We start from the raw sequence: 12,283 nt of genomic DNA on the forward strand, positions 1-12,283 counted from the left end.
GAAAGGCACTGGCTTCTCTTTTGTTTCAGCTGTGGGGTTTTTCCCTGTTGATTTGTGTTTATGCTTTTTTTTTTTTCGCCGTGTGTGCGTGTTTATTTTTGTTTAAGTAGGTGATAATTTTACTGTGGTTACTGCCAAAGTTTAAATGCTTTTCTGTTGCTTTTTTTTTTTTCCCCCCCTTCCCTGTTTCACTAGCTCTCGTTTGCTCAGGAGTTAAGGGGTGTTCAGAGGCTTGGACGTCTCCAGCTTTTGCCGCTGCCCGGGGCAGTGGGACCAGCCACACAGGGCCACCCCAGCCTCCCCCCGCAGCGCCCTCCGGCCAGCCCCACGTAGAGGAGCAAGGGACAGGGGGCAAGCCGAGCATTCTCGAGCCCTTTCTGGGACTTGGGGGAGAGCTCAGACCTCGGCCACAAAACAAGGCAAGACAGAGCAATCATCCCTCGGTTACAAAAAAAAAAAAAAAAAATAAAAAATGACCGTTGCGCTCAGGCTTCAGAAATAAACCCTGGAAAGGGCAGAGGGGGGAACAACCAATGCCTTGCGCGGTGAGGGGCTCTTCTAGAATTGAACAGCGGGAAGGAGAAGGGGGGAGTTTGTTAGTTGCTCACGTTCCCCGAAAAAAAACCCTCTCTTTCCGGTGGGACCGGGGTTTGCTGCCGTCCCTGCCTCCTGTGCGGGAAATCCCGGAGGTGCAACGCAGGGGTTTGAGCAGCAAATGCCTCCTTGCGGCCCGGCTCGCCCAGGGTACCTGGCGGCCGGCCTGAGCCCCGGGGATGGGCGCCCGACAATTAGGAGCCTGAAAGGAGAGACTCGCCGGGAGGCGTTGGGGGTGCGGCGGGACAGAAGGGGCCCGGGCACGGCCACCGGCGGCACTGGGCCCCCTCCCGACCCGCTCGGCTGTTTTTCGCCTGTTTGCCACCATTCGCCTCAGCGGAGGGCTAATTGGGGGATGTGTTAACTGAGGAGAAATGATCAGTTAGCAATTCACCCTCACGCGAACTCGAGTCCACTAACGAGCTAGAAATCGCCCCCTTATTACGGAGTTTCCACTTTCTTCCGAGGGGTGAGGAAAAGCTGGGGGGGGGGGGGTGTCGGGCCCCGTCCAGCAGCCGGGGAGGTGGGGGGTGCCGGGGCGAAGCGGGCTGCTGTTGCCGCCGGCGAAAGGTCCCTGGGCCCGGCCGGAGGAGACGGCAGGCTGCGGAGCCCCCCGCACCCCAGCAAGGGCTCCCTCGCCCCTCTCTCCTCGGCAGCTGGCATTTCGTGCTATAGGAAATCGTAACAGCAGCGCCTGACCTCATGAATACAGAGATGTACACGGAAAAATCAATTTAGGTCTAGTTCCTCTGTGGGGAGGGAAAATAACCCAAACCATTTGCTCTGCTCTCCAGGGTTTTCCTTTTTCTTTGGTGGTGGGGATCGTGTCTAGAAGGAGGGCAAAGGAAAACGAAATGCAAGCAGACCTGTGTCTGCCGAAGCGAGGCTGAGCTCTGCATAGCCACCCGCCACCCCCCTTCCCAACACAGGCATAATGTATTTTATCATTAAAAAATCAACATTGCTTCCAGTGGTAAAGGCGCCTAGCTCCAGTTCCTGAGCGCATTCGTTGCTGGGATTCAATCCGTTTGGGAAATGCAGATTGGCTTGCGACCCACTGTTTGATTTATGAACTGTTACATTTGCTATTGCTTACACATTACATTGCGGACCTTGGCAAGGAAGGGGAGCAGGGCGAGGGGGTGAAGGAGAGCGAGACCCTGCCACCCTACATATTGGCAAAGGAGACCTATTGCGCAGGCAGCGGCTCCCCACCGAAATAAATCACCTCAAACCAATTCGCGGCCCCTACCTCCCCATCACCCACTCACCCACCCACCCCCGGTCGCCAGCTGGGCTCTCGCCTTAAAAGCAAAAAGGACGTGTTTACTCTTTGATGTGCATTTCTTTATAAAGGCATCAGGCGCCTATAAATAGCCGAGGTTAGAGCAGCTTCTGCTGCGAAATCAATACCCCGTCCCCCCCTTCCCCTTGCTCCTTCGGCTGAGCTGCCTTATTAATTATGAACGGGCTCCTCTGCGCCCCGGCTCCGGCTCCGCAGCCTCCTCCTTAATGGTGGTTGCTGCCCTCCTTCCCTCCCTCCGCCGGGGCTCCTCCGTGCCGCTCCGCGCCCCGCGGTCGCCCCCGCGGGACCGCCGCGCCGCCCGCCCCCCGCCGCTGCGCGGGGTTTCCCTCGCCGGCTCCGGGCAGCTGGGAAGCGGGGGTGTTGCGTTTTGGGGTTTCGGGAGGAGGAGGAGGTGGGTGGAGGATTTATAGCATATTTTTAAGAAAGAGATGAAGGAAAGAAAAAAAAAAAAAAAAAAAAAGGAAGGCTCCGACTAACCAGTTCAGCCGCTCTGTCCTTGTTTGAACTGAAATTGCCACGTTCATCAAGGGATCGGTTCGGGATTTCGCCTTCCTTGCCTTAAAAGCCCTGTATTTTCCGATATACTCTAGACATATTTTATAAAAAGGACGACACCCTCATTTCAAACAATAATTTTTATTTTATACTTCTGTCTATACTTTGTAGCAAATCTTTTTTTGTTATTTTTTTGCTGAATTGACTTTATAATAAACTTTTGTTTAAATTACATTTTTCTTCTCTTTTAAAATCAAGGCTCTTTTTTTTCAAAATCATTTTGCTGTTGATTTTTTTTTTTCTTTAGGTTTACATTTAAGCCCCCTTTTTGTGATCCCTACGGTTGGATATTCAGGTATTTTACTCGTATGTGTAACATCTAAAACAAAGAGGAGGAAAAAATTAAAGGCAGTGAATTCGGAAAGATGCCTTCGAACAGCAAGTAAAGGTAAACTCTCAGAGATCTGTTAGCAGCATTCCTTCACTCCTCCGGGCATTTAGACACGTCTTTCTATCGTTTCTTCCTTCCGTTCTTCCTTCCTCCCTTCCTCCCTACGCTGTTCGTTTCCCTCTCTCCCTCGCTCGCTCGCTCTTTTTCCCTCGAGGAAAAATGATCTTTTTTTTTTTTTTAATTTTTTTTTTTTTTTTCAGTGGAATGACCAAAAACCAAGCGACTGTGGAGGAAAGATGAGAGATTGTGAATTATTCACCATATGCTTCACACGTGGACATCTACCTTGGATTCATCGCCAGTGCCTTTTTTTGTCTGCGTTTTTTGTTCTCGCCTCGCCCACTGCCACATTTTTAGGGGAGCCCGTGGCCCGCCGGGAGGTACCCGGCCGATTACAATCTTAGCATTAGGTGGCCCGGAGCCGTTCCTGAGATTGCTTTTGCACAACGAGGGCTCGAGTTTGTATTTTTATTTTTTTTCTATTTTTGATTCGAAGCGATAGTAAAGCTGAGGTCCGATTTGGGCTGCGCGCCGCTGCCTGTTTGGTAACATTTGGCAAATAAAACACAAAAAATAAAGGGAGAACGCTTCCACAGTCCTACATGGGTGTTTCACCATCAGCAGCCACCACCACCACCACCATCATCATCATCAACCACAGAAAAGCACAACGTCCCCAAAGCAACGGATGGACACTTCCTCTAGAGATCCAGCACATGGAGGGGGGGTGGGTGTGAGTGTGCTCGCCCCCCTAGAAAGGCAGCCAGGTCACTAGGGCGGCCCACAGAGCCGCCAGGAGCAGGGGCAAAGCCGGCGGGAGGAGGGACGGGGCCGCGCCGCTGCCGCCTCCGCAAAGTTCAAATAAGCTGCCTTGGAAATCGAGGTTTTTGGATTCTCGTCTCAATTTCTCCCAGAGGTCTGTCGCTCCTTCCTGGCAATCGGTGAGCGCTGTGAGGGTGCAGACGTGGAAATCATCCCAGTACCTGCAGGAGGGGAGAGCAGCCGGCATCAAAACAGGCACGCACCCACCTTCCCGGGGAGGGTGACACCACACGCACACTGACCCCTCGGGCCCCCCGACGGCGGATCGGGGGGGCATGCCTAAAAGGGGGGCTGGCGCCCGGTAGGGAGGAGCCGCTGCCTCCCCCGCCCTAAAACCCGGGCCGAGCCCTCCCTCAACCCCCCCCCCCCCCTCCCCCAGACACCGGTTTCTGGGAGGGATCCTCGGCCCCTCGCCTTCCCCCGGCTGCCCCACAGCCCGTCCCGGGCTCACACTTGGCGCTGGGCACCTGTTCCCCGGCTAGTTCCCGGGGGGGGCTGCGGCTGGCGGTGGTTTCGGGGTCCCCCTTTCCCAGCCCCGCCTCCGGCACCGGTCCGGACTGGGCGGGATGGTGCAAAAATTGCTTTTCTGGGTGTCTGCTGGAGGGGGTCTTTGCCTGACGGGGGGAAGGGGAGTGCACCCCGCGGCTGGCAGACTCCAGCCTAGGAGCCCACGGTCTCGCCCCGGGGGTTTTTCTGTCACCGGTGGTTGCGGGCAGGTGGGGGTGGGAAAGGCACCGCTTTCCGCAGGCGGGAGGCGGTGTCCTGGAGGGTCTCCGTGCGGTGTTAGAAACCCTCGGGAGGGAACCCCCGGGGCGGGAGGAGACTCTGACTGCAGAGGCAGGAGAGGAGGAGGAGGAGGAGGAGGAGGAGGAGGAGAAGGAAGGAGCATCCTCCTGGGCGGCCGGCACCGGCCCGGGGCGCGGGGAGCGGCGGGAGGGACTCCTCATCCAGGCACCGAAGCGTTTCTCCTTCCCCGGGCTAATTCCCAGTTGTTCCCACAGAATTTTCCTTTTCCTTTCATTCCCTTCTTCACGGGGCCTGGCCCGGGGTTTGCCTCTGGGGCAGGACCCGTCCCACTGCCCCACCTGCGGGGGACGGGAGGACCTCTCCGCGTCTGGGTTATCGAAAAGCACCCCGAATCTGCCCTTTGCTTCCTATTTCCCCCTTGCCTCATGGCAGGCGCCTGCAAATTCAGATCTCGATTTTCTTCTTCTTCTTTTTTTTTTTTTTTTTTTTTTTTTTCTTTTTAAAGTAGTCCTACAGACTCTAATTTATGAGCACTCTAAGCTGGTTGTAGACTCCCAATGTTTGCTACATTTGTAATAAATAATGAGATACTGAGAAGCCAGAGTCTGAGAGTGTGCCTCTCCTGCAGTATTTCTGCTGTAATTGCATCTCCCAAAGGAAAATTAAATCTTTCCCCATCTTCTTTCAATACACATCCCGGCACAGGATGAAGGCAAACGGGTGGTGGGCGGTGGTCGGGAAAAGGGTTTTGCCTGGAAAAGAGGTACATTTTACAGGTCGGGACTACTTCTGGTCCGGTACTCCAGGGCCAAAGGATATCATATTAGGACGCTGCTGCCCCTGGGTATTTATTTCTCATGCAGGACATAAGGTAAACGGCAACTCAGCACTTAACTAGTGAGGTGCCAGCCTTGGTAGGTGCTTGGCTCAGAAATCTCTAGGTAGGAAGAGGAGAAAGAACGGTTACAGACTCCCTTTTCCTTTTCCTTTTCCTTTTCCTTTTCCTTTTCCTTTTCCTTTTCCTTTTCCTTTTCCTTTCTTTCTTTTTAATTTCCTTTTTTCCCCTTTCCTTTCCTTTCCTTTCCTTTCCTTTCCTTTCCTTTCCTTTCCTTTCCTTTCCTTTCCTTTCCTTTCCTTTCCTTTCCTTTCCTTTCCTTTCCTTTCCTTTCCTTTCCTTTCCTTTCCTTTCCTTTCCTTTCCTTTTTCCTTTCCTTTCGATTTTCGCGAAGCAAAAAAAGAAAAAAACTATCCCAAACATATTTATGTCTTATTTCTAAACACGTTTTGTTGTTGTTGTTTTGGTTTGTTTTTTGTTTTTTTTTGGGGGGGGGGGCGGGAGGAGTTTGTGCTGGAAACGGGGAGATGGGAGAATACCCTGTGCAGCCGGAAGAGACGGATTTTTTTTATTTATTTATTATTTTTTTAAATTTTTCCCCTTCCAAACGTTATCGAAAACGTCCATTTCTGCCTCCCTGTTCTGGACGGGAAACCCCGAGATGGAGCGGGCAAGGCCGGAACTGTCGGCTTCCCGACCACCGACAGCCGCCTCAGGTTTCCCTCCCCTGGTAAGATCAGCTTCCCTGAGCTCTGGGGAAAAATACCCCAAATTTAGGGCTCCTCCAGCTGTCCCAGTTCCTCCACCTTCGGAGAGATATTGGGAAGGAGGGGAACAGGAGCCGATTTTGGAAGCCGAGCTATTTTTCTCTCTTTATTTTTTTTTGTTGTCGTATTCCTTTTTAGCATTATTATTATTTTTTCCCCTTCCTGGTTGCCCGTTCCTTCTCCTTCCCTCTGTGCCAGTAAAGGGGCGAAACTGAGGGGAAATGGGCGTCCCCGGGGTCAGGGGGGCCCGAGCGGCGCAGGGAGGTGGCGGGAGGAGGGGTAATTGCCCCCTCTGCCGCAGGGAGATTAATATTGTGGCCGGCTTTTTCCTTTTTAATTCCATTCTGGTTTTTGATTATTTGCCTGCCCAGCGCCGGCTGTCCCCGAGCGGGGTGAGCTGCCTCACCTCGGCCTGCTTCTGCCTTCAGCGCCAGGGAGGGACCCCAAAGCCTGCCAGTGAGCAGCGGTCCCAAAAGCAGAAACAAGGAAAGGGATAACCACCCCCCTGCAGCTAATATCAGCATCCCAGTGCAGAGCAGGAGAAGGGAAAGAATACGAGCGAGGGAGGGCGGGGGGAAGAGATTGAGAAAAAAACCCAACCACCCCTATTCACGGAGGGAAAAACTAAAGAAGACATATGTAAAATCTCCCTCCAGACTTCACTGCTGCCCCAGGCCGGCCTGCCCCCGCGGTAGTGCGCTTGGGGGCACCTCGGCGCGGAGCATCCGACCCCGGAGCACCAAACCCCGCGTTAGATCCGCGTCGTCCCTTCCCACCGCCACCATCCAGCCTCGCCCCCCTCGCCCAACCCCGGGTGACACCCCCTTTAGTCCCGTTCTCCCACCCGGGGCCCCGAAGGAGAGAGGAAAGACCTACGCGCAGATCGTTTGGAGATTTCTCTTGTCGTCCAGGTCCTGCGGGTAGTTGGCCATGTTATCGCCCAGCCGCAGCAAACAGTCCGAGAAGCCCCTAAAGACCGCATCGCACCGCCCCGCCGCTCTCACCGCCTGCACCAGGTACGCTGGGGGGGCAGGGGCACAGGTCAGCTTCGACGGCTCCCCGCCCGCCCCGGCCCCCCGCTCCACCGCCCCCCCTCACTTCCCCCCCCCCCCCCCTTTCTCAAGGCGCGCCCCGCTGGGCAGCGGCGATCTGGGGGGCGGGGGGGGCCGGGCCAGGGACTTCACCGGGCACATGGGGACATGAGTCAGGTGCTTTTCGCCCTTCGCTTTTTTTTAGCTCCGGGGGTTTCGGTGCCTGCGGGTTAACCGCGTTGATTTCAGTCTTTTTTTAAAAAAAAAAAAAAAATTTTTTTTTTTTTTGAGGGGCGAGGAAGAGGGGAGGGGAGGTAAAGATGCGCTGCCTGCTTCTCCCCGGACTTGCTCCTTTGTTAGAAAATTCCTCCCCGAAGCAGCAGGCGCGTTTCTCCGTACAAACACCGGCGCACACGCAGGCACGCACACGGCTCCTTCTTGCCCAGGTGCCCTGGCAAATATCGTGCGAGACGCAGCGGGGAAAAAAAAAAAAAAAAAAATAATAACAACCAAAAAACCACTAGCAAGAGTTGCCCTAAAGACGCGGCGAAAAGCGGCCCGAGAGCCGCGCAGGTAGCGGCGGGGTCGGCTGCCGGGGCTCGGGGCTGCGGGGCGGGCAGGGGCAGGGATGCCTCCCGCTCCCGCAAACCCGGGCACCCCCCGGAAACCGGCACTCGGGTAAATACACCAGTAACAAACCCAACAGCAACCGCCTGCCAACGGGGAAAGAAAATGAATTATGGCCTGCGTGAGACGCGCCCGCGCCCTTCCCCCCCCCCCTCGGACGGTGTCCCTGCGACCCGTCTCGTCCCGTCCCGCGGGGCCTGGCTCGGCAGCAGCGGACACGAGGCGGGGGTGGGGGGTCACCCCCCGATCCGTGCCGCCAGGGAGGTGTGTGTGCGTGTTTCCTTGCCGGGCCCCGGTTACAAGCTAAATGGCTGACTCCGAAAAGAGACTGTTTCGACCCAGATCCCTCTCTCGTCGTTTTTTGATTCATCGCTGACACGACTTGGTGGCCACTCCCCTCCGCGCGCACACACACACTCACACACACACACCCCGGCACCAGCCGCCACATCAAACCCCCAGCAGGTTACAGACATTGGCCGCGGCAGGAAAAAAATCCAGGCAAACACACAGCGGAGAACCGGGGGCCATCCCCAGGGTGAAGCCGTGCCCTGTAAAACCCGCTCCGGCCCACGCCGGCAGCTACACCGGGAAGGGGAGGGGAAGATGCCACGAATTTCTCCGAAAACGTGACGGGGCTGCGCTGAAAATATAGGGTCCGGAGCGGAGCCCCTGCCCCGGGCCGGAGTGTTGGGGAGGGGGGGTCGGGTATGGAAGCAGCGGGGCGCAGAGCATCCCTCCCCTCCCAGGGGCGGCCTGGCCCTCAGTGCCTGCCGCACAGGGTGCCCCCGACCCAAAGCCACCCCAAACCCCACCAATAATTTAAAAAAAAAAATCCAAAACAAAACAAAACAAAAGCAGACAGACGAGGGTCCCGCCCGGTTAAACGACAGTGGGATTCCTCTTGAACTAGGTCGCTTGTTCTTTGCCGTGGCCCCGACCTTCCCCCGCCCCCCCGCTTTCAAAGACAAGGGTGTGCAGCAATTTGCAATGCAGCAGGACCGCAGGAGCCATCCGTACCGGATCGTGTTCCCCGCCGCCCCGAAACCCGCTCCCCGTCCTCTCAGCCCGCCTGCCCTTTAGCTGCGCCTGGTCCACCCCTCCTGTCCCTGGGCGCCCTCCCCCGAGACTCGGTCCCCTCGCTCCCTCCCCATCACCTCCCAAAATGTCAGGGATTTCGGACAGCTCCAATCCCCTCTGCCCAAATAAATAGATAAATTAATAAATTTTTCCTCTTTTTTTTTTTTGTTTGGTTTGGATTTTTTGTTTTGTTTTGTTTTAAGCCCCGGTCCATAGACATTTTGGGAAGGAGTTGAACATCCATTTCACACGAGCCGTTACCGGGGACGGGGCAAAGGCAAATGGCCCTTCGCAAACCTCACACCGACAACCAGAAGCTAATTGGGGGGTTTGGTGGTGGTGGGAAGGTTACCCGAAATACCGAAGGAGGAGCAGAGAGGAGAAAAGCCCTCCACGAGCTTCAAAGCCGTCCGCTCCCAGGGCACCGCAAAGAGACCGCACCGCCACCATCTCCGCGGTGTGCAGCAGTATTTGGGGGTAACTTTCCGAATTGACTGCTCATGGTCACGCCAGCCCGGGGACGGCGATTCCCAGCGGATCTAGCTACCTTTGGAAATTTCACAGTCGGTAAAATCCTCCTCCCTCGGCTGAATCAAATAAACACAAATGAGAGAAAATCCTCCACCTCCAAACGAACGAAAGAACAAAAAATGCAAGGGCTGAAATTAAAGGATAACATCCAAATAATGCCTTCCCCCTTCTTTCTCTGACAGTACAGAAAATGGCCTTCTGAAGAGTTCAGCCTCATTTAAAATGAAATGGTAATACGAATGGAGGGGTTTGCATCGTATATCCACATCTTCCAGAGGTCAACATTTCATATCAATATTTCTTTTTTTTTTTTTTTTTTTTTTTTCTCGATGAGGAAATGTTCAAGGCATTTTGCCTCCTTGTTTCCTCTCTCTCTCTTTTTTTTTTTTTTTTTTTTCCTCTTCTTTCTTTTGGTACCCACAAAATGCTGCAGAGATTGTCTGGAGAGGAGGGTGACCGAGCAAAAGGATCTCTAAATAGAAACGCCGAGCATTTTTTTTAATTGTAGCAGAATTCTTCTGCAGGCAAATATTTTCGAAGGTCTCTTCACACCTGATAATTTGTTTTAACCGCGTTTTAAACGCTTTTAAATCGCCCTTTCCTTGAAGCCCAGTTTTGGGTCCTGCTCGGGAATATACATATTCAATATATAATATTTAGAATTTGCCTGTACAGGACCAAAGTGGTCAATAACTTGGAGATTGTTTAATGTCTGTAACTCAAAAAATTTTCAGCGAAGAAATGTTGAATAAAATGAACCTGAGAGCAAATCAACAAAAAGAACCAGCGAAAACCTCAAGATATTGAACAAAACCAGCCACGAGCACACAAAAACACATACCGGCGTGGAGGGAAACCTGTTCTATTTTAAGTAACTTAGCATACATAGAAATTTGTTGGACCCGCTCGTTTTTTGACGGCGGTTCTCGGAGCACAAAATTAACGATCGGGCGGTGGGACTTGGCGATTTTAAAATAATTTTCATTTGTTTAATCCCCACTTTCGGGTGGATTTTTTTTTTATTTTTTTTTTTTTTAAAGTTAGGGTTTGTTTGCTTTTAGGCTGCTCTGCAAATGGGAAAGCCTCCAAGTTCCCAAAGGGAGCCTTTCGCTTGTCCCCCTGATTTTCCGCAAAAAAACTTTCCAGCTAGATCTTTCGCAAGACATTTTTGGCCGGTCCTTATTTCTCTGTCCCTCGAGGAGGGGGGTGGAATTCTTGGCACTGGAGTCCCCAAATTGTCGGTGGAAAGGAATGCAGGGGATATCCGAAAAGCAGGTATAAATACAGCCGTTCGTGGGGACGGAGAGAACAGGAGGGGTAAAAAGGAGGAAGAATAAAAGGGGGAGGGGGGGGAGAGAGAGGAAGTATGAACGAGCATGCACTGATTTAGGAAAACAAACAACAAAAGTGATTTAAGAGGAATAAGAAATCGACTCCCTTTCCTGCAGACCCCCCTGCCGTGAGAGCGTGAAGAACCGCGAGTCTGCCGCCGGGAAGGAGGCAGAGGGAGCGGGGAGCGGGGGTCCCCCCGCCGCCCCAAACCGCGGCCGTCAGCGCAGGTTATTTCGACATTCCGCTTCTGCATGCATCAGCCGGGCTTTGGTGCACACAACTTGGTACCGAATCTGGCAGTCCACTTACCTATCTGTACAGCAAGGATCAGAGAAATATATCTGCCGTTCAACTTAAGTCCCATCCTACATTTAGTAAAACCATTTGCGGCTGCAGATCTTTAAATAGTTACTTTGGAGAACGTGGGGGAAAGCTGAAAAATAGGCATTGCCAACAAGTTCCGAGCAGCGGAGGACTTTGCAGACAAGAGGGGGGAGACAAGAGGAGAAGGAGAGAAAGAGGGAGGCAGAGGGAGCGGGCGCGGAGGACTAGCTGGGAATGGTTCGCTCCATTAGGAGGGGGCGGAGGAAGAACAGCCTCACGCCCACCGCCGGCCCTGACGCGGGGGGATGACACGGACCGGGGTTTTTTCCCCCCTTCTTCTTCTTCTTCTTCTTTTTTTTTTTTTTTTTTTTTTTTTTTTAAATGTGCACCTTGGAAGAGAAACGCCATTTATAGGCATCACAGGCTGGATTTATCCGCTCTCCCCGTGTCCCCCCCGCCCCATTAATCGACGAGAAACTCCCCCCACCCCCCGCCCCGCGCTCCTCCTGCCCCGAGTGGCGGCGGGGGGGGAGGCAGCCGGGACCGTCCCCCCCGGGGCGGGAGGGATGCGGGGGCGAGGGGGAACACGCACACACACACACGCACACACACACACGCACACGCACACGCACACAGACACGCACACGCACACAGACACACAGACACACAGACACACACACACACACACACACGCAGATGGAGACGGAGGAGCCGCCCCCCCGGGGGTGGGGATAGCACGGCAGAAACCCCCCCCGCCCCCGGGCCGCCCCGTCGGGGCTGGCCGGCCCGGCCCCCGCGCTGTGGAGCAGGAGGAGGAAAGGGAGGTGCAGGGGTACCCCTCCCCCTGCCCGCCCCTCCCCCACCATGACGTCACCCCCAGGATGAGGGGGGGTGGTGGAGCGGGGAGGCGGGGGGAGCTGGTCTTTCCCGGCCCTACTGCCCGTGCTCGATCCTGCTGGCGGCAGCCCGGCTGTGGGACTGCAGAGGGTGGCGTGGGGAATGGGGTCACGCGTGGGGTAGCCCTGGGGAGCCGCAGTGGGGCCCGCCTGCGGCCGGGGGCCACCGCACCCCCACCCTCTGCGGACAGGCTACAGGTGTGGCAGGGATGGTGGAGGGGATGGTGCCAGCCGAGGATATGCAGAGCGCTGCCAGGGACCGGGCTTGGTCTGGGGTGCTTCTGCAAGCCTGATGCCTCCCGGGACCCTCTTGGAGGCCACCCCCTCCAGCAGCGTGAGAAGAACTTAAAAGTGCCAGCATGGGTTTCTCCTGGTGCAGCCAAAACCACATGCTACAGCCCTCCCACTGGGATCTTCCACAGCGAAGTTATTCCCCCCAGCACAT

General features: G+C 54.7%; 1 protein-coding gene across 1 annotated transcript; it reads right to left on the reverse strand.

Annotated features, from left to right (window-relative positions):
* Positions 1-2,448: 2,448 nt before the first annotated feature.
* On the reverse strand, positions 2,449-11,242 carry NRN1 (neuritin 1). Its single transcript, XM_074899624.1, has 3 exons — positions 10,928-11,242; positions 6,894-7,038; positions 2,449-3,829 (listed from the first exon to the last, which is right to left on the reverse strand). Exons 1-3 carry the CDS (start codon positions 10,980-10,982, stop codon positions 3,598-3,600), a joined length of 432 nt encoding a protein of 143 aa, XP_074755725.1. The 5' UTR covers positions 10,983-11,242; the 3' UTR covers positions 2,449-3,597.
* Between the last annotated feature and the right edge of the window lie 1,041 nt (positions 11,243-12,283).

The sequence above is a fragment of the Athene noctua genome, chromosome 2 (genome assembly GCF_965140245.1).
Source record: "Athene noctua chromosome 2, bAthNoc1.hap1.1, whole genome shotgun sequence".
NCBI lineage: Eukaryota > Metazoa > Chordata > Aves > Strigiformes > Strigidae > Athene > Athene noctua.